The 22,158-nt window shown below is 45.0% G+C and overlaps 1 protein-coding gene across 1 annotated transcript; it reads left to right on the top strand.

Annotated features, from left to right (window-relative positions):
* Positions 1–4,954: 4,954 nt before the first annotated feature.
* WNT2 (Wnt family member 2) lies at positions 4,955–20,707 on the top strand. Its single transcript, XM_029963534.1, has 5 exons — positions 4,955–5,037; positions 6,370–6,596; positions 9,599–9,876; positions 12,836–13,100; positions 20,426–20,707. Exons 1-5 carry the CDS (start codon positions 4,955–4,957, stop codon positions 20,653–20,655), a joined length of 1,083 nt encoding a protein of 360 aa, XP_029819394.1. The 3' UTR covers positions 20,656–20,707.
* The last annotated feature ends 1,451 nt before the right edge of the window (positions 20,708–22,158 follow it).

Below are 22,158 nucleotides of genomic sequence, written 5' to 3'. Positions count from 1 at the left end.
TGACTGCAAACACACATGTGAACATCATTTGGGTTAAACATAGGCTTTGTGCCAGCAGCATTCCTGGCATCGTGCACCATTCAAGAATAGTGTTCAAAACGTCATAAACCACTCACAAGAAGTAGGGTCTTGGAGTAACCACTTTAAGTTGTATTTGTTAATTGGTTGATCAGGAACTGCATTGCATGAAGAGGACATGCTAAGAGCTAAATGAGCAAAGATTATTTTGACCTAGCATATAATAAAAAAAGATTAAAATTGTATTTACTTCCTCAGATTCCAAACTCGGGCTTAAAACAATGAGTTTCAAGATCCTTTATTCACTTCCATGTTGTTGCAGTGCCTCTTTCAAATTCTCTGACAAGGTATCGCAATATGGTGGAGATAGGGCAGGGAGCAAAGAAAAAGATTCCTTCAACATCTGGCCCCTGAGCTACACTGTTAAAATTCTCACCCCCACCAGCACTGAGGGAGCCTTCAGATGAAAATGCCCCTGCTGAGACACCTCCTTCTGTAAATCATCAAATTGAAGTCATTATCCCAGAACAGTGAGAATACAATGATTTGCACATCTATGAGGGGATTGGAGGAGAATGCTAAAGAGCTTTGCATGTATTAAGCAAGTAAGATGCGCAGCCCTGCTGGTATTGTTCTCCTCTTACAGAAGTGCAAATTGAGGTGTGGAGGATTGAGTGAATTGGACCTGGGGCCAAATCCTGTGGATACCTAGGATGAAGATGCAGCGAGGTTCCTACTTGCAATGCCATTGGATACCTAACTTGTCTTGATACGGATGACTATTTATACAATGGTCTTTTCTGAATCTTTAAACTGTTATGTAAAATGAGGGCCTTGGGTCATCCTGTGAAGATCTGAAAGAACCTAAAGAATTTTTTTTTTCTAATTTTCCTGTCCAAGACACTCTGCGATTTGTGTGTGTTGTGTCTCTCTTCCTATGCTTTGGGATTTGCCCCGTTCTTTAAATTTGACTTGTGGAGTACATAGTCTGTCAAAAGGCATTGCCCAGCTATTCCTGTTGGCTACCAATTGCAAGTAATAAAGAGTAGTTTGGGGTATGTGTAATTCTTAAATTGAGAAAGAGTGATTTTTTTTTTTTAACCACATTCTCCATTTACTTAAGCACGTGTTTGGTTTTTCTTCTTTTATTTCATCCAAGTGCTTTGTTGAGGACAAGACTAAAAATGTGCAGTTTATTATTTTTCGTCTTGTCATCTTTGAACCACTTCAGGTGTTCCCCAAAGCTGTCCCTTGCTCATAAGTGTGAATAGGTGTTTGCTTACATTTGCCTTCTCTGTTCCAGCAGTTCTGCAAAAGCTACAGGTTGTCTTTCCCAAATAAAGCTGCTGTGTTAATAGTAAAGTACTACAAATGTTGCTTTGGATCTTCATGTACCAATAAGAAACCATGAAGGTCTAACAGGTATCATAACTGCAGGCTTCTGCCTTTAAAGGCATGTACTGTCATTTCTTTTTTCTGGAGGCATGATGGAAGTGTATATATGAAAACTTATATTTCCCTATTCTAGAAACAGGAATTTCCAGGTAATGGGGCTCTGAATTGATAAGCAGTGAGATATGAAAAGGGGTATTACTGACATAAATTAATAATGTGATGTGTATCCTTAACAGATTTAATAGCAGTTAAATTACTTCAAATTTGTATCCCGATTCAGATGGTGGTTTCATATAATATAGAGCCATAGTCCCTGGAAGTGGGACTTACCAGGGATCCCTCTGGGTAAGGATTTTCAGTTCTTTTAAGCTGTGCTACTGGCAGTGATATATATGGGAAGATGTATTCTACTTAAGAGTTTAGTAGGGTTTTTTCTTACTAATTTTTCTCAGATGAGCCTTCCATGCCTTCAGCTTTCCTGAAAACAGTCTTTATTCGAATGTAGAAATACAGGTTTAGCTACATTATTTTCACTATTGTATTGAAAAATCTCAGCTTGATTTCATAAGGTATGCAGAGAATTGGGCTTTCAGTGTTCTGGCTACTCTCCTGTCACCTGTGTTGCTCCTGTATGGCATGATTTCTTAACTGGATGAGAAACTGCGTGCACATAATACTTGTTGAAGGCACAGCTTTCTAGATCCAGTCTGTGCTTGCAGCAGGGGAGGCCAGCAGCCTCTCGAGGGGTGTCAGGAACCAGCAAACCCTCACGAGACAGTCTTCCACGAACTTCTTCAACATGAGCCCTTCTCACAGGCTGCAGTTCTTCACAAGCTGCTCCAGCCTGGTTCCCTCACATGGGGCGCAATCCTTCAGGAACAGACTTTCAGTGTGGGTCTCCCACAGGGTCACAAGTCCTGCCATGAGCCTGCTCCAGCGTGGACTTCTCATTGGGTCACAACATTCTTCAGGTATCCACCTGCCCTGGTGTGGGGTCCTCCATGGGCTGCAGGTGTATCTCTGCTCCACCACAGACCTTTGTGGGCTGCGGGGGCACAGCTGCCTCACCATCGTCTGCACCATGGTCTGCATGGGAATCTCTGCTCCGACAGCTGGACCACCTCCTCCCCCTTGTTTTTCACTGGCCTGGGTGTCTGCACAGCTATTCCTCTCACATAGTCTAACTCTCTGTTTGGCTGCAATTGCTGTTACATAGAGGTTTTTTCCCCATTACTAAATAATTATCCCAGAGGTGTTGCCACCATCACTGATAGGCTTGGCCTTGGCCAGTGGTAGGTCTGTCTTAGAGCCGGCTGGCATTGGCTCTGTCAGACCTATGGGAAGCTTCTGGCATTTTCTCACAGAAACCACCCCTGTAATGTCCCTACTACCTAAATCTGGCCATGAAAACCAAATATGGTTCCCCAGTCCTCCTTCCAACCTTGCCTGTTCTGCCGTGTATAATGAAAGAGTGGTTGATAAAAATAATGGATCCAAGGTGAATTTGTGTAGGACCAGCACAAAATAGAGCTTGGAGAAGGAATCTGAACAGCAATAAAGCTGGAATGCAGATGTGGTAGATGGGTTATGGAGAAGAAAAGGACATCATTGATGAGTTGCTGGTGCAGTTGTTACAGGTAAAGGATCTCCAGTTAGTACAGAAGGGTATCTCAGAAATTCTAATAGGTCACCTTTTTACTGCAAGCCTGAGACGGCTGGTAGCAGTGAGGACTGTAGCCTCTGCTTGCAGGGATCTAAAATACTGCTGGAATTTGCTGTCCTCTCACTGGCGTTTCTGTGCCCTGGTAATTGATCCAAGGTATATCATAAACCTAAGAAATAAGTTGGCCAGCAGCTAAAAATTGGAATGTGTTTATACACTGGTAATACTTTATCAAATAGATAGAGTGCCCATCTGTTGCTTTTAGGACTTAGTAGGAGCTGTGGTTGCCTCTGGGCAAGTACTACTGCTGGAGAAGCATTAACGTGCTCCAAGCTTCAATTGCTCTTACTTCGAAGTCTTTGCAGCTTTTGACATTGTGTGTAGGTGGGTGTTGGGTGTTGATTTCTGGGGGTTGTTTGGGTTTTGGGGTATTTCTTTAAATTGATAAGTGGGTGAATGTTACCACCTCGAAAGTTGATATAATTCTGCCTTTTTCTTTCTGAAAGGGAATGTGCTTGCATCTAGTTCTGTGTCTGATCTCGAGAAGTTGTACCAAGGAACAGAGCAGACTGATGTCTCCTTTGCACGCAGCCGTGGCTGTAATATGCTGCGTGAAGAACAGCTCGCAAAGGATGCTTCCTAGCTTGCTTTTCTGGGATTTTCACTTGGAGTTGATAACTGAACTCCTCTTTTAGGAACTAGAGCTGTGTAGTCCCCAACTCTCTTAGCAACCTTCGGCGTTTGTCTTTGTTTCAGCCAACGAGGGCTGTCTCAGAACTGAAGCATCTCCAGCTTGGTAATGATAGTTCGTTGTCTGGAATATTTGTTGCCCTGTATTTGCCTTACAGAGATGACACGAGGTGAAAAAGTTCTTAAATCCCTTGTTGAGTTTAGTTCCAGCCCCGTCGCCTCGTCCCGCTCCCGGGCGGTGGGTGGCCGCTCGGAGCGGGGAAGCGCTGCGGCGACAGCAGGTGCCCTCGTCCCGGGCTTCAGGCGCCGCGATGGGGCGCGCAGCCCGTCCCCCCGTCGGAGCCCACGGGCTGGGGGGTCCCCGCGGTGCGAGAGTAGGCAGGGAGGCCCGGGGCGGAGCCGGTGCCCGTGGAGGAGCCGGCCCGGCTGTGCGGGGCCCGGGGTGAGGGGAGGCGGCCGGGCGGTGTCACACCCCGCACCGGGGCTGCTCTGCTTTTCCGCTTCTCCCCTCGCATCGCTTCGCGGTTCCGTTCCTTGCTCGATGTTCACAAGCGCTCGTAACGAGCCCGAAGTGCCGTCGTGCCGAACCCCGAGAGGTGCCAAGCGCTGCCGGTCTGTACCAGCCGGCCGGGACCGCCGGCGGCTCGGCAGCAGGTCGTGTAGCATCTGCTGACGGGTTTGAACTCACTGTCTGCTCTTAATGTTATTGGAAAGCAACTGGCTCCTCGGGATTCCTTGCCTAATCAGAGGTGTTACCTCCTCCTCTTCCCCCAGTGTCTCTTGACATCATTTCATCCATCAGACTTTCAGAGGAAAAAAAAACACCAACCAAAGCAGAACCCACCCAGTCCGAGAGCAGCCCACACCAGCCCCTCAGTTTTGCCGTGACTGCAGGGAAGAGCTGGATCGGGGCAAAGATGAAGGATGAGAGCGGGGCTGAACTCCGTGTCCTGAAGGATTTGGTGCAGGGCGAACCGAGAGGAATCCAGAGCGATGCACGGACCGGCATCCCCCGTACCCCGGGCGGGGATCAGTAAGGCCAGGGGCAGCGCGTGGGGATGCGAAGGCGCTTGACCCACGGGAAAGAACTAGCCTTCGAGGTGCATTTGCCCCTGCTCATAATTGTTGCTCCATGGGATTTCTTCTATCCCCCGCGACTGACCTGATGTGGACCGAAGCGTTTCTAACATGAACTTTCTCCCTGGGATCTGGTGGTCTCTTCCTTTGGTCTTGATCTGGGCGACCCCACCAGTCAGCTCTTCATGGTGGTAAGTTGTGCAATTCCAGGAATTTTTATTTGCTCTTGGGGAAGGTGGGGTCGGATTAATTGTGAACTGGGGGGGGGGGGGGGGGGGGGAGGGAGGAGCCTCTCCCTCTCAGGCTCTCAGCTCGCTGCTGCCAGCTGCTCCGGTCCAGAAAGTCCAGCCTTAAAGAGAGCGGGATTAGACGGTCCCGGCATCAGCTTCCACACCCCGTCCCCGTACCCCGGCCTCCTCCTCCGCATAAGCACAGCGCAGCAGCGGGGGCTGCGCGGGGCTTTCGACAGGGCTGCGGGTGCAGGGGGACCCGGGGGGGCAGCGGGCACCGCCCGGGCTGCGGGGCCGCCGAGGGAGCGGGAGGAAGGCAGGGAGGCGGGCGGGGAACACGCCCGAGGGGCGCGGGTGAAGCACTGCTCCTGGCAGCCGGCCCTCCGCGCCCCGGCGGCGCTGGGAATTGGCTACAGCAGCGCTATTTTTTTATTATTAATTTATTTTTTCTTTCTTCCTCGCCCTCCCCAGCCCCTCCCTCCTGCACAGTTTCCCCTCACTAAACTGCGAGGGCACAGGGCTGAGAGCTTGAAGTGATAGTTGATGTCGGTAGCTTGCTGCAAAACGGGTTTGAATGAAAACACACGCTGCTCCTCAAACTGGGGACCCCAACCAAGGCCAGCCTGAAAAGTCTTGGTATAGGAGAGGAGTTAAACCCTTCTTGTAAACCTAGGGAACACATTTAACCTTGACACCAGCTGACACGGGATCAAAGCCTGATTTATCAGACTGAGTATGTTTCAATAAAATGACTATCTGTGTCCTTAGCCGTATAAATGTTATTTATTGCGATGGCTTTTTGTCATGGTGTCTTCTAACTGCCACATATATATATATTTTTGGAAGTCACGGCTTTAACGATTTTATGGTCGTATAAAATAATGAAAATACAAGAAAAGGACATTTTCTTCTGTTTGATCCCTTCAAAAGACACCTACAGAAGTTTGGGTTTTATGAAAGGTACTTTTCGAAACGTTTCAGGACTAATAGAGACCATCTGGATACAGATGATGTAATTTAATTTTTGTCAAAGTTTTTTTTTTTTTTTTTTTTTGAGTACTGCACGGAGCTGCAATAGCGGGGCTTGGGGTTCTCCTGAATGCTTCACGTTATTAAAAAGCACAGCATCGGTGACTAATGGTAAAGGATTTCCACCAAAAAGGCAGAGGTAGCTGTAGCTCTGGACCCACCTGAGGAAGGTTCCAGGGCTCTGAGGACCCTCCTTCCCCTGGAGTCGGTGCCCGGGGGTCGCCGCGGGCCCCCGCCGACTGCCTGGCCCCTTCCCTCAGCACGTACCTATGGGCGCCGTGGCCTTCGGTCGCGAGTATGTAGCGAAACCAACGTGCGGGGCTGTGTGAGACGGCAGCGGGCGCTGTGCGGCGGCACCCCGGGCCATTGCTCTCATCGGCCGCTGCGTGGCGGCTCTTGGAACGCCGAGTGCCAGCACCAGTTCCGCCGGCACCGCTGGGACTGCAACGCCCTGGAGCGGGGGCAGCGCCTCCTCGGCCGAGTCCTGCTGCGCAGTGAGTCCCGGGGCCGGAGGCCGGGAGGGGCTTCCCGCGGGCCCAGGCGGGGCGCGGAGCCCCCGCGCCTACGGACTGAGAGTAAACGGGGGTTTAGAGGGTCGGCGTGAGGGTACAAGGGTTCCACACAGGGGTACCAGGGGTCTTGTGGGCTGGCACCGCCCGGGCAGTGGTGAGGAACAACGGGAGGAGGTGGCCATCCCCCTGTTATCCTTGTTCTTAGCAAGAATGAAGCTTCGTTTTACACTTCAGGAGGAAGGGAAGGGGAAATGCAAAGTTATTCTAGGGTCTCGAAAGAGCGGCATATATGATGATGCGAAGTGCTGCATTGCTTAAAAACGTGTATCAAATAAGAAAGACAAGGGGGTGGAGGGCTTTTACACGTTAAGGGATGGCTATGCAGTTCCCAACTTTTTTTTGGTGCATAATGGACCCACAAATTAAGGGCTATGGGGAAACCGAGGCGACTGAATAATGAAGCAGGACAGAGAATTTTCCATCACAGCCCAATCTCGGGATATCCGTATTCGGGGTGGGGCGGGCTGAAAGGGGCAGCTCATGTGTGAACAGGAGCCCGGTGCGTTGGGATGGCAGACGACAACTCCTGCACGCCGGTTCCCGCTGGAGCATTTTGCCTGGAAAGCACAGCAGCAGGGTACAATCCCCCCAGGGCTGTGCTGCTTGCGAGGCTGGGATCTGCGACCATGCCGGGGCAGCACAACCCTCCAGGCTCCCTGACCTCTGCAGGGGCTGCGACAGCCAGTCCCCCAGGTCAAGCTCGGGGGAGAGAGAAGCAGGGGACACACATCTGATGGGGGTGAGCCAGGCTTGTGCAGACCTCAAGCCCCTTAGGATGGTTAAGCAGGGTGGTGGTGTCATCTAAATGTTGGGCGGAGGCATCAGCACTAGTTTGAAGACTAGTGAGTCTTCAAACCTCTTATGTGGTCCTTTTGACTCAAAGAAATGACTGAGATCTGTTACTGTGACAGAATGTCCTTACCTGAGTGATAAATATGCTGAGATTCTCAGAAACTGTGGCTTTTTTCACCAAATGCCACACCCAGCTGTGGTGCACAGCCAGTGGTGCACACCCTGAACTGGCACTTGAGTCCCTGGGATGTCCCCAGCACCATTCAAGACAGCCTCTCCAGGCTGTGAGCAGCATGGTGCCTGCAAGAAGGGGAAGAGGAAAGTCCCCGGGGGACCATTGCCCCACTGGTGGGGATAGAGAGGAGGATGGGAGACACTGGGCATGCTGGTCCAAGCAGTGGGATTTCATCCACAGAGCATTCGGTGCCAGATTCTGCTGCTGGTGAGCAGTTGGTTCCTGTAACCAGCTTCGTGTTCCCTTAGCAATTATTTGTGAGTAACCAGTAACCTCACCCATAGGCTGAAGTTTTCTGTGAGGTTTGTCTGTTATTCAGGAAAATATGTTTGGCAGAACATGGCCTAATTCTGATGAGGCTACTTAATAAAAGAAGTAAAAATGCAGTTTTTCCTAAAGGGAAATTTTCACTGTTGGCTTATGTGAGAGAATGACAGCACATCAGGCTTCTGAGCTCTACACTGAGCCTGATCAGGCTATGATTGCCATGGAAATGTAGCTTGATAGTGCTTTAATATAATTAAATGGTTTGGATTATTTCAGTAAACTCAAATGAAACATTTCTCTTCCAATGACATCAAGTGTTTAATTAACACTCGAATTAATTACATTTATTTTTTAACTAACACTTTACAAAGTTTTGATGTCTCTGAACAACCTGTCTCAGAAATAAGTCTTCAAAGGAGCATGATTTGTAAAAAGCCGTAGTATCTTCTGCCTGATTTTGAAGGCAGTGTAGGGAAGGCATGGTTTGTCCAGTCCTTTTGAAAACTTTTAGTTGCCATTTGCTGAAGGTTTGCACAGTACAGGGAAGCTCAGGGCCCATTCCTGTTTGAAACATTTAGATGCTACTGGAATCGAAATACTAAATAATAAGTTATATGGTGTAATGCTGCCTCTACAATAAAAAAAACAGATAACATTTGTCTTTGGGGTCCTACTTTACTGTGCTAATATTATTTAAGGCTTACAAGTCCTTCAAACAGGTCTTTCTCACTGCTAGTGGTCTTAGATACTGCACAAAAATCTGCTTCTCTTTCTACACTAGAAAACTCAGAAAGTAGGAAAATATTCCATTACCATAAATAGATTTGTGCCAGTATAATAGAACTCTGTATTGTAAAGTACTATATCTTAAAACCAATTATTACATTGAAATATGTGCCTAATAGCCTATGAGGAGGCATAATCTAGAAATTTCTTTGGTATAATAAAGTATCTTGGTTAGGAGAAGGGAAAGCTGCCAGAGCAGCTGGCATGAAGAAGTCACAGCTGCCAGGCCAAATCCTGCCTCAATGACACAAGCATGTGCCATTGATTTAATGGAACTTGTTTGCGTCAATTATGGTTATGGGCTTGGTTCTAGGCAGAAAACCTAATTTTAGCTTTTTTTCAGGAAATAACACCCAAGTTTTCTCCCTACCACCTTTTAAGCAAGAAAGTCTATTCCGAATGCTTTGGGAGAGGAAAATCTAGTTTCAAGAGTTACTTGCAGTATTTTGCAATGTACATGTTGTTTTAGTGTCCCTGCTTAATAATTTCTTGAACTTATCTCTCAAATAGCCCTTCATATATTTTTCTAAATTGGTGAAACATGATAGGAATAGCAGCTGTCCTATTCACGTATCTGTACAGAACAACTGATCCATGGAAGTATATTAATCAATATTAGAAGCAAATGTTTAATATTTTCCAACTCTAACACTATATTGATGAGCTTTTACCAGGGAGGAGTCCTAGTTTAAGCCATGACTAATTCTGGCTCCAGGGAATGTGTATTTGTGTGTTTTCAGCTTAATTTTATCTTTTGCTCTGCAAAAAAGTCCAGGCTAACTCTCTGGACAGCTACTCAGACTAGCTGCACCAATGATTTTTAAAGTGACTTTTTTTGTTTCAGGTAGTCGTGAATCTGCTTTTGTGCATGCCATCTCCTCCGCTGGAGTTGTTTTTGCCATCACCAGGGCATGTAGCCAAGGGGAGATGAAATCTTGCTCCTGCGATCCCAAGAAGAAAGGCTCTGCCAAGGACAGCAAGGGCCATTTTGACTGGGGTGGCTGCAGCGATAATATTGAGTATGGCATTAAATTTGCCAGAGCCTTTGTGGATGCCAAAGAACGGAAAGGAAAAGATGCAAGGGCACTGATGAACCTTCACAACAACAGAGCTGGAAGGAAGGTGGGTGTCCATCCAACAGATAGATGCCTAGAGATGTTCTTGGAGAACTCTCCCGTGTCTGGGGCGGGTAATGGTTAGCTCTTGCTGTCTGGTCTGAGTAGTTAGGAAGAAATATGGGATGAGCAGGAGCCTGAGCTGCTATTTCTATCTCCCTTGGAGGTTCAGTGTGTGGCAGAGATCTTCAAACAGACTGAATTCAACTGATTAATAGTCGGAGTCAGTTCAGTGGCTCCTTATGTGGGAAGTTAAGCAGGAGTCCAAGTCATTGCAGGATAAGTTTGAATGCATGTTTCATTTTGAGCTTAATTCTTATATAAGGCAGAGTTTTAATTTTGGTTAATACAGAATAGAAATTCCTGAAGACCACACTGAAGAACAGACTTGACTTTAAAGAGCAAATTCAAAATAACACTAAAGAAAAAAACCATCATGTCTGTCCCTTTATGTGTATGGTAAACCTAATCATAAAGTGAGCAGAGAGAAACGGTAATTGCTTTACTTTTTAAGAATAAAAATCCAAACTACATGTCCCTCCAAAAGGTTTTGGCTTTGGGCCATGACCTGCAGTAAACAAACCCCTTTTCTAAACACTGTATGAGAATACCACTCCTGAATTTCAACAAAAAGTCTTTACTTTTACACTGAAGGTGAATAGAAGGAGTAGTTGCCAGGTGTATTACCCACTACTGGTGCAAGGGCTGAGGAATTTGTGCACTAACACTTTGTGATGGTAGCTATAAATAGTAAGAATAGATACTGGAATACGTTGTTTCATTATTTGAAACGTGTTCAAAATTTACTGCTTCTATAAAATCTGAAGTAATACCAAAAAATGTTTTAATGTGCTAGACCAAGCACTTCTGAAATGATTTGTAGAGACTTCTTGTTTCTTACCTTTGGTTTTCCTTAAGGTATCTTCAGTAGGAAGTAAATTGATCATATTCTGATCTTTTTGTGTTAAAAAGTTCCCTTTATATAATCTGTAAAATTATTTTATTAAAAGAAATGATCCAATTCTAATGAATGGTACTGCAAGTAGATGATTTTCCTGATAAATATTTGTCCTTCATCATCTTTCCTCCGCCTGTTTATTGCCAGCAGGTGTAATTAATATGTAATATAGACAGATGAGGTTATTCAGGTCAATGATATGCACATGCAGTACTGTGGCTGTGTTTATGTTACTGTCCAAAAGAGACTGCAGTCTACAAAAGAAGCAAAGAATTTTTAGGGGTGAGTAAGTTCCATGATGGGAACTACTTTCTGTAATAATTGAGCATCTTAGTAAGTTTTAAAAAATACCGCTGCCAAATACTAACAAAGTCCTGGTAAGCAGGTAGATTTTTAGTAAGAGATCAAGAGATTTTAAAAAATATATTCAATTAAAAATAATAAACACGTTCTCATATTCCCTAGGACCTGCCTTATGGACAGGGATGCTGTTTTGTGTCCCAAGTGCAATAGTGTAGGTTTAGCTTTGCAGGGATCTCACCACCTCAGCTGCCCATAAGCCTGGCATTTGGACCTGGGTAAAACCATCTGTACCCTCAGCTTTTTCTTGCCCCCTAAAGCGTTGTCAGTAAGTTTCATTTAAAACTAGACTATTCCAATTGTATTAATTAAATAATAAGTAGAATAAATATTTATAATATTTCCATATGAAGCATAGAACATAACATGATGTGTATCAGTGTAGGAACATCATGGACAAAAAAAGAGACCTGCATTCCTGTATGCTTCTTCCACTTTTAGAAGCATAGAATCATGCAATCAGCCGGGTTGGAAGGGACCTCTGAGATCATCAAGTCCAACCCTTCCAGCAAGTTGTTTTAAACATACAAGTAGTTAAACTGAGTTGTGCTCAGATAATTAAAACCAAGTATCTGCTTAAATCCCAGATTTGTGATAGTACCATTGGCAATGAAGTGGGGCTGTGGGAATGCCAGTGACTTCTTTGAAGTAGTCATATCATTTAAAAGTTGGAAAGAAAATTGAAAGTACTTTGGTTTTATAATACATTCTCTCTTTATTACTAAGTGCTTGACTGAGAAATGCTGCTCCACTGTCCATCAATCTCACTTCTAATCATAGAACTTTCCTCTCTCTTACCTTCCTCCCATGGTGCCATCCCTCTTGTACAAACGCTAAAATGTTCATATTTCATGAACCCTTAAGGCATAATATTTATACATCAAATATCCATATCTTCAGAATTAGAAATAAATTATTTATTGCCTATGAACCCATCTGTTGTTCTCCAACATCATACAGGTAACCTAAACATCTGCGATGAAGCTGATGTGGCTTTAATGCTATCAAGACATTAAATTAATGATGAAGGTGATTTCTCCAGTGCAAGCTAATGAAGGCCTTATTCCAAAATGTTTGTTAAAAGGTTTATAAGCCTTTTAAGGATACTGTATTTTAGAATTTTGCATAGATCTGATGCCTAGCCCAGGATCGATGTTTTGTACAGCCTCAGTAAAATTGTTTAAATATGAGATGCCTATGGATTCCTGGACAATGTTTGAAACACTGTTCAAGGCAAAAGGCAACTTTGTGAAGATGAACCAGACAGGGTCAGCATAGCGACGCTGCAGCTGGAACGATGGGGAAAGGGAGTGCCTTCACCTCCCAAGGGGATGAATGATTCTGTCTGTTTCCCGGATCGTTTCCTCCTGCCCAGTCTATGTGTGTCCTAGTGCTAAGGACCATCTCGATCCTCGGGATGAGTGGGAAGGTAAGCCCACCAGCTGGAGGATTGTGTGTAAGGTTGAGTCAAGCAACCAGAGCAGATCAACCATGTGAGTTGGTGCTTGATGCTGCCAGTGGGTGTCACTACAGACCATGACATGGAGACTCATCGCAGGCCTGGCATTACAGGATGGATGGGAAAGGGCTGAGAAGCAATCAATTATAGTTTGTTTTACCTGTGTATATTTACTGCATTTCTAAACAGGCCGTGAAGCGGTTTTTGAAACAGGAGTGCAAATGTCACGGTGTGAGCGGATCGTGCACTCTAAGGACCTGTTGGCTGGCCATGGCAGACTTTAGGAAAACAGGAGATTACCTGTGGAAGAAATACAATGGAGCAATTCAGGTGGTCATGAATCAAGATGGCACGGGTTTCACTGTGGCTAATAAGAAATTTAAGAAGCCAACTAAGAATGACCTGGTATACTTTGAAAGCTCTCCAGACTACTGTATCAGGGACAGGGATGTAGGTAAGCCTCTATCATTACACATGAATGGTTTTATTTCAGACATTTGTAATTCAAAGGTCAAAAATTATCATTATTATTGAGAGTGTGTGTGCGTGTGCATATAAATCCATGCATGTAACCAGCTGGAAAAAGGCAGGAAGATGTTTTGGAAGGACAGCTCTATACAAGAACAATAGTTTCTCCATGTCTTTAGATTCTAATATGATTCAGCAGTTTCTGCCAGATGCTATGGAGCCCTGGAGACGCTGTAAGGCAAAAGCAGCTTTCGGCCACTTTCAGTTTGAGTTATGCTCTGGAGGCATGTCCATACTGTGCAGAACTGCATACACCTTGTGTCACACAGCTCACTCCAGAGCTGCCCCAAGTCCCGTGATGTCCCTGTGATACCACCTCCTGTTGCATTGCTTCTCTTCCACGTCGTTATGCTACTGCTGCAGTGCCCTCCTTTATCTGCACGTTCCCCGCCGCTCACTGTGACTGTGGCTCCCCTGGCCCTAGACACATCTCTCCCCATGTGGCAGGTCAGCCCCTTGGTGCTAACCCAACTATGCTTGCACCAGCCAGGGCAGCTGTGGGTAACACAGAGTGAGGCAGCTGGAGGATGTGCAGGTGGGTGAAAGAACAGAGGTTGGTTGGACACAATGTTGAGCAACACAGCGGTTTATTCCTCTGTACGAGACAGTGTTGGCTCTGTTCATGGCAACCATTGCATTCTCTGAAGAGTTGTGCCAGCCCCAGTGGGATGAAATAAAGTTTCAGGGCTGCTATTAACGCTGAATTTTCCTGCTTTCAGAGGGTCGATAGAGACACACTTAGCAGTGTTCCAGGATTCAAGGAATTGCCAAGCACCAGGAATCCTGCTAACAGTTCTTGACCCATGTATAGTATTTCCTGATGTGGCAATTAAAAAATAGCAACTAGAAAACCAGAAACTGGGAAAAGAGAACCAGACTGAGTAATGCATGAGAGATGTTGTGGAACTAATTAATAGGTTGTATAACAGGCCAGATTGCACCCCATATGGCATATCTGTAAGTATCTGGATAGCAGTGCAGCTCAACTCTTCTTGGCACTGCTACATATTTACAATCCAAGTTTGCTTGGAATAAACATTGCAGAACAACTGTACCTAAATAAGAACAATATGTGAATTCCTGGTCATGTACTATTGACTTCAATGAACCCAGGATTTCATCCAGTATGCTTACATTGTACAGTGTTTCTGGTTAGTTGAGTAGTCAATGTAATTTTCGATGTTATTTATGGTTTTGGCAGGTGATGTTTATTACCTGCATAAGAACATATTCTTCCTTGAATAGTGGCTGACATTGTGAAGTCTAATACTTCAACCCAAGTGAATAAATAGGCATATTGTGGCATTGTGCAGAGACTAAGTTTGCAGACTAGGATTTTTTCAAAACATTTATTTCTTGAGGTTGCCTCGTCCATTATAAAACCCGTGATTTCTTTTCTCCTGGAAGAAGAACCTGTACACAACCCAATTCTATGTCAAAAAGCAATTTAATAATCTCCTTGTATTAAACCTAATCTCATCTGTCAGTCTTGTTATCGTGGAGGAGAGCAAGCATCTTTCACTGCAATGTATTACGTGCATTTGCCAGACGCTGACAAGCCTGCCCAGAGATGGCAAAGTCTGACATGTGCTTTGGCCTAGCTCAAGATAAGGCTGCAGTTGAGGCAGCATTTCTTTACTGCCCAGAATTTAGGGAATGTGGCTGTTTGGAAGAGAATATTTTTAGCAAACTGCAGAAAACTTTTGATGGGATGTGGAGTGCCCTGTTGCTTGTGTGGAGTAAAGGAAACAAAACTTGATTTGGCTTTGAGAGAGATGATTTTGGCAGCTGAATAACATTTTTTCCTTTTTTATATTTGCCCTGTTGAGCACTCCAGAGTGTCAGCCCTGTTAAATGGCTGCAAATGAAATGAGATTATGGAAGTCTGAGTTTGGAAATAGGTAGGGAGCATCTCAGCATCAGCTAATCTAGTACCGCTGCATTTTAGTATGTCCTTGAATATAGTTCTGCCTTTCACTTGTATTCCCTGGAGAATGATTTAGTGCTTCAGGAAAAAAAGTATACTGGAGGTTGGTTAGTATTGGGACTGAATGAAGGATTCCCAGAGGAAACTTTAAGAACCAGTGACTTAAAGGTGCTCAGGGATTCTACCATCAGCAGCCTACCCAGAAAAAAGCAGACACCTTCTCTTCTGCCACTGGAGCTTTTAGCCCTGGTTCTTCTCTCTGTTGGTGGGCAGTCACAGAGAGTGCTGAGGCTGAATACACCCCCCTGGGTCTGGCACTCTGAGCTGGGTAGCTGGACATACATACATGGAACACCCCTACAGTATGAAAAATATGGTTTGTTTGGGTTTTTTTTTCTAGAAGGAAAAGGGGAGTAATTGACTTCAGGAGAGACATAGTATGTGGAAATCACTAATAGCAGTTCAATAGAAAGAGAATATAATAACGTGACCACGTTTTTCCTCACATTAAGATTTCAGGAAGGACCAAAGGAAGATTTTCACAAGTGTTCAGAATTCATTTAACTATGCTCACATAACTCTGCTGAAATAATTTTTGCTCACAATTTTGTACTCAAAAGTTGATAGAAACAGAGGTAGGACATCCCAGAGAGCTTTGAAAAATCTTGCCACAAACATAGAAATTTTGCCACTCTTCCTTATATTATCATAAATTTCCAGCCTCCAAACCCAGTACCAGCATACCCAGGACTGCCCAGGGAAAGACCTGTTAAGAATGATAGAGCTGTGACAAGAACTAAAGCGAAAGTTGCACAAGTGGCAGTCCCGCTGTCACACATACTACCTTACCCTGAATGCATTACTTCCCCTATGAAATGCTCTAAAACTCCCTCTTGCTTGTCTGCTTTTATAAGCCTCTATTTGAAGTATTTTAAGTTTTAAAAGGTTGCTATTTGCCCACCCATGCAGGCTAGGTTGATTGAAAGCTGTTGCCAGTTTATTTGGAACATAATGGTGGACAAGCAGAGACTGCTTTAGAAAAAAGCATATGAGCAGCTGTAGCCTGCTGGCCAAGCCTTTCTTAGAGCCTGTTGATCATGGACACTATTAAAGCAGTGTAACATCTGCCTGCCACAGAAAATGTTTTAGAACTGATTTATTAATCATTTGTACAGAGTAATCAAAAAAATCTATGCAGTATTTGAGTGAAAATTCCTTCTACAGGGAGACCCCCACCAAAGCGTGTAGAGCAAGCTGAGCTCAACTAAAGCGTGTTGACATAATGTGTATGAGCAGAGAGGTTGTGTCCCCAGGTGTGGGCATCAAGGTGGAGGTGGTGGGCAAAGGCAGGATGGGGTTGGTGAGCTTATGTTGATTGTTCACATCTGTTCTGGTAGCAGTGAGGCTTCAGCCATGTGGAGGTGGTGGTGGAGCAGAGGCAGGGCATATTTATGTGCAGATAATCTCAAACTGCTGCAGCAGTCCTTCAGGACCTGTTGCAAATCCATGTGCTTCAAGTCATCCCTAGGTTTCTCCCAACACTCACATGGTCCCAGTTTGAGTACTGTCAACACCAGTGTCACTGCCTCTACCTATGCTTGGGGCTGGGGTCGCATACCTGGACTGTGGTGTCCACCTCCTCTGTCCCCAACAGGCAGACAGGGTACTGCAGCTGGGTTTGACGACCCTCCACATCTGGTCTCCTGGTGGAAAGCACTGTGGAGAGGCATGTGCAATGCTACAGGCAGCCCTCTGGAGTTGTGTGTTGGGTGACAAATCACATGGCCAGGGTGACCTGCTTTGGGTCCTTCCCAGGATTGTTTTTGTGTTAATTTATTCTCTTGCTGCCCCATGTAAGCCATTTGCTGCATTTTTGATGTGAATGAGGCCAAGTCCAGAGTGTAGCCTGGAATTTAAAGTGTAGCCTGTGAGTCCTGGTGTTGTGCAAGATGTGTTAGTGCTTGAGGTATGTAACCCATGGAGGGAAACCAATCCTGATCTATGTCAAAAACTTCTCGCTGAGGTTGGCTGCATACAGGCAGTCCCAGTGCAACTTGTTGGCCTGTATCTCACAGCCTGAGCACTGCAAACATGTTGGGTGTTCCAGCCCTGTGCGGGCTTATAGTGGAGCTTGTGATGACTTCCACTAGGGCAGCTCCCCTCCAAGCACTGTCTGGCAAGGGAGCAGTGCCATCACCCCGAGAGCCTCTGGGAGCTGAGAGGTTATGAAGGCTCTCAGTGGCTATAGAAACTAGAATGAGACACATATTTCCTCAAAACTGAATCTGGATAAGCTGTTTCTGTCAACGCATTGCTGTCTCTTCATTGCTGGCCTTGGAAATCCCAGCCTCTCCAGACAAGGCTGCCTCCAATGTGTGCTGCCTGTTCTTTCCAGCCCTTCTATACTGGGTGTTGTACATAGGTTCCAGTAGCTTCAGAGATACTTTTCTCTGAATATTTCCTTTAATTTTTTCCCCCAAAACACTAGTGAGGAAACTATTGCCAGGAATTTCACTGTTTTTGCTTTTTTTTTAGGTGGAAGTCAAATAATTAATGTTATTTCTTGACATCAGATTTTTAATCAATAGAGGTAGAAGGGAAAAGATCACATTATAAAGGAATAAATACATTTTAGAGCTTTAAGAATGGGGAAAATTATTTTTCAACTTAGCATATGTTTGCTTAAGAAAACAGCTATGCAAACCAAGAAGAAAGGGTTTGATGTACAGGCCGTAAAGTCAGCAGTATTAAAAGCTGTGGATGTTTTGCCAACATAATGTGTGTAGACATGGCAATTCCAATACTTGAAATGAAAACAAAGAGATTGCATGAAAACCTTTTACAAGTTAGAACATACTTCTGCCTCTTAAGAGCTGAGGAGGTGTATCACAGGTAGCAGGCAAAGATCAGAAAACTCTGCCTTATTTTGTGCAGTGTCTTCTGTAGTCTTCATTACCCAGGGTAATGAAGACGCGCAAATAACTTGTTTGGCTCCTTGCTGCTGACTATTGCTCATTTTCTTTCTTGCTAGAGAAGCCACAGAGATGCTGAAGATGCTGTTTGAACTTTAAAAAAAATGTTAATTTTGCCTGGAAACTAAGCCTTTATATTAGCCTGTTTTCAATTTTGTCACAGTCTGTGGATCATTTAGTCTCCTGTCCTAGTGGTGTAGTAAATGTTGATGTTTTGTTGTGGGCAACATCAGATGTTAGCAGCTTCTGACTGTTAGCAGCTGAAATAATTTTGATTTTGAAGCTGGTGGCAAAACTTCTGTTGAAAGCAGCGGGTGCATTCTGCTTGGGTTCTTCTTCACTGCTGTGTGATTTCCCCATACATCTCCAAGTAAGAACTGTGGAGCTGGAAATTACCCTGTGCCTCAGCTGAGGCCACTTGGGCAGCGCAGCAGCACCTTTGTGGCTCTGGACCCCTGAGCCAGGGCCGGTGCCTCAGCCCTTGGCAGCAGCCAGTGAGTGGCTCCTGGGGTGGGCAACTGGGGCAGCTGTGGGTACCTGCTGATTCTGGGGGCAGGTGGCCACACAACACCCTCCTGTTCTGCCTGCAGCAGACCTGAACCAGCCATTTGATATTGAAGCTTTCCAGGTGTATATTTCAACCTAATGAATATTTAAATATTTAAATAAATACAGGCATCTAGACTATGGAAGAGAAGGCTGAGATGTGTTCTAGGGACTGAAACACTTCTCCGGGACAGCAGCTGAAGCCTGTCCTGACTTAGATGCAAAAAGAGCAAAATTTCCACCCCTATGCCTGAGAGGCTGAATCATGTATCAGTCCTGCAGTCTGAGGTGACTGTGCTCCAGTCCCTGAGACCCCTCATTATATCAGTGGCTTGGGGACAGCCCTGAAATAACATGAAGTCTCCCTGGTGCTGGGAGCAGCAGGGGATGGAGGGACAGTGAAGGGGAGGGACAGTGTATGTTATGCACTGCTTTGAGACAGTAGTGTCAGTATATACAACCATAAGTACACCATAAGGGGGAAATAAAGAAAATTAGAATTTATGCACCTTAGATTTTTAACAATTGCAGATTAATTACAGTTTAAGTTTTATTAATTGATTGGCTTGCTATCCTAATTTATGCAAATTTGAATTAATGTCTGCATATATTTTTCTTGTTTAAGAAGGTAAATTGCTCATGTTTGGTGTCCACCTGTGAATACACTTTGTAAAATGTTTCCAATTAATTTAATTATCCCAGCCATTATTTAGGAAATATCATTTTGGCCAAGAAGAAAAGAATGGAGGTGTAATTAGTGCTACAGAAAATTTCAGAAGAATGTTAATTTCATGAATATACTTGAATTGGATTTATAATAACAATACATAAGAAATTAGGTGAAGCAATGAATTTTCATGAATTTTCAGATTGATAGTAATAATCTGTCAACAACTGTGGTATTGATCCTAAAATGTACCTTAAGATCAGTTTGTTTTAGATAAGCAGCAGCCCCTATGTGGTACAGTCACTATTCAGGCTAAGATGTCTTACAGAGCCGTTTTGTGCACATGGAGATGGGCAGAGGCATTTCAGCCACTCCTGAGAGTTTCAAGAACATGATGAGGTGTGGTTTGCTTCTTACCCCTTCTTCTGTCTACAGCAGGCTATAATTTAGTTTCTTCTAATCTCTCTCACGAAAGAAGAGGACAACCCTTGGTGTTACCCCACAGAGATGAGAGGCACACAGAGCAGCCATTCTTCAGCTGCACCCTGAACTGGTGGACATGGGAACCATGGGTGGACAGAGTGGTGCTTCTGCAGTCACTTCTGCAAGACTTTAATCACTGGCAGCACAATTACTTCGGCCCCTTGCAGTCACCAAATTTTGTGGTCTTCTCTTTCCCAGCCCTCCCTTGCCCACCCAGAGCTCCTCACCAAAGCCAATGAGATCCTGAGCACCACAGGGATGCTCCTCTTGGGCACCCTGTTTCACACAGCCCTGGGAGGCTGGGCACAGGGAGCAGGAGGAGGCTGCACAGCTGCCTCGAGGAGGGTGTCTGCTCTCTGGAGAGGAAGAAGGTGCTAGGGAAAGATGAAGCAAAGCATGATGATATCAAGAGAATCAGGCAGAGCCTTGAAGTATTTGGTCCACTTTACTCCTCATCTCCAGACCTGAATTCTAGGGGACAATTGAGAGCAATTTCACCTTATTATAGGTATTTCTCTGTCTTGATGTTGAATCCTGGGTAATGTGATGCTGAAGGATCAAATAAATTGTGAATTATGTCTCTTGTACCTATTTTCATATGCTTTCTGTCCTTCCTTAAAATCCGCCTCCTGACATTTACTGTGTTCCCTCTGTAGGGTCCCTTGGGACAGCTGGTCGGGTGTGTAACCAAACCTCCCGTGGCATGGACAGCTGTGAGGTGATGTGCTGCGGGAGAGGCTACGACACGTCCCGCGTCAGCAGAATGACCAAATGCGAGTGCAAGTTCCACTGGTGTTGTGCTGTGCGCTGCCAGGACTGCCTAGAAGTGGTGGATATTCACACTTGCAAAGCGCCGAAGAGTGCTGGCTGGATCTCCCGGACATAATGAATGCACAGGCTGCTGATGCTGAGGACCACAACCTTTTGCCCTCCCTGGTCTGTGTAGGGAAGGCATCTGAGGTCTTTGCTACTTTTACACCTGTTTTGCCTTTGTTGTTCATCACACAGAAGTTGCTGAATAATTACTAGAAACACTGCAGCATTTACTTTCCATTTCAGCAAGACAGTGTTGCTGCAGAGTTGTCTGTGCATAAACTGATGCAGCTCTGGAAGGACGTACTTGTGCCAGGACTCTTTCAACCACCATGTAACGCTCCTCCAGACTACTTGTCATCAGGAATACAGCAAGACACAAAAATGGGGCAGCTCTTACCACCAGCAACTGCATGGGCTGAGCTTGCTCAAACATCTTCTGAAGGATCTTGGGCAGGTCACAGTTGTGCCCTGGATACTGAAGGACTCGGGAGTTTGAGCACTGGTTGGTGATTTCTCCATGAAAGAGAATTTGGGGCCAGGCTGGTGAAAGGCTTTACTGGAGGGATGTTTGTTCATCCCTGGTGTAATGGAGTTTGCAATAGGGTGGCCACCTGAGGCCACTCTGGCCACCATTAGCACACTGTGTCTTCCTATGGGGCAGAAATCGGCCCACGGAATAAACAAAGGAAATCACAGGAGATGTATTCAACCACAACACTTTCATAAACTATTACAGAGTCAAAGCAAATGTCTTAGTTATATGTTTGTGAAAACTTGCCTTAAAAGCTTTTAAAAAGTCATTAACTAGTGAGGTTTTGGGGCTTTTTGATCTGCAGGATCGAAGAGAAGAAATGGTTTCTCAGCCTAGTGAGAGCTGGGTACAGGACACTCGACTACCTAAGGATAAGGTTTCCTCTTTTTCGCATGCAGAATAAGTGGAAAAACATCTGCAAACAGTGATGGAGAAGGAAATGCCTTGCCTTGGTAATGATTTGGTTTCTAAAGAATTTATCAACTTCTGTCTTCTTTTAAATTTAATAAATCTTTAAAGCGTGTTCAAAATTATTCTTTCTATTCAGACGAGGACTTTCAAATGAGATTTTTTCTGCATACTTTCTACAAAAACTTATGCCTATGATTCAGAGTGCATCCACCTTTGATGGAGGCAGTTCCAGGTTGTGTCAGGTCCATATGCTGGGCTGGGGTCAGCACAAAACAAGTTGCTGGGTAGATGTGCAGGCTCAGAAGGCCCAGAAATCTCACAGCCTTGGTGGAGAGGAACTGGGTCAGAGAGGGACCAGCTGCCTCTCCTCCAGGCAGAGACCAGCAAACAAGCCAAGAGAAAGATGGGTTCTGTGACAATAAGTCTAATAAGGCTCTGGAAGAGCACCCATGAAGAGTAGAGGCAGGCAAGGTCATGAAAAAATAAAGTAGGGAAAGGAGGTTGAATGGGTGATAGAATGTATTGTAGATACAGGTGAAATTTCCATGTGAAAATGAAATAGACTGGAAGAACCCTAGTGAGTACAAACAGTGCAGGAAAAAGTAATATCCAAGTAGCAAACTAAGGCAA

Source organism: Manacus vitellinus, unplaced genomic scaffold (genome assembly GCF_001715985.3).
Source record: "Manacus vitellinus isolate BGI_N305 unplaced genomic scaffold, ASM171598v3 scaffold_5_pilon, whole genome shotgun sequence".
Classification (NCBI taxonomy): Eukaryota; Metazoa; Chordata; class Aves; order Passeriformes; family Pipridae; genus Manacus; species Manacus vitellinus.
This window is presented reverse-complemented; position numbering and strand designations above follow the sequence as displayed.

Coding starts and splice junctions, on each gene's coding strand:
- WNT2 (XM_029963534.1), top strand. CDS start 4,955: ATGAACTTTCTCCCTGGGATCTGGTGGTCTCTTCCTTTGGTCTTGATC. Junction 6,597..9,598: donor CGGCCGAGTCCTGCTGCGCA/GTGAGTCCCGGG, acceptor TTTTTGTTTCAG/GTAGTCGTGAATCTGCTTTT. Junction 13,101..20,425: donor TATCAGGGACAGGGATGTAG/GTAAGCCTCTAT, acceptor TTCCCTCTGTAG/GGTCCCTTGGGACAGCTGGT.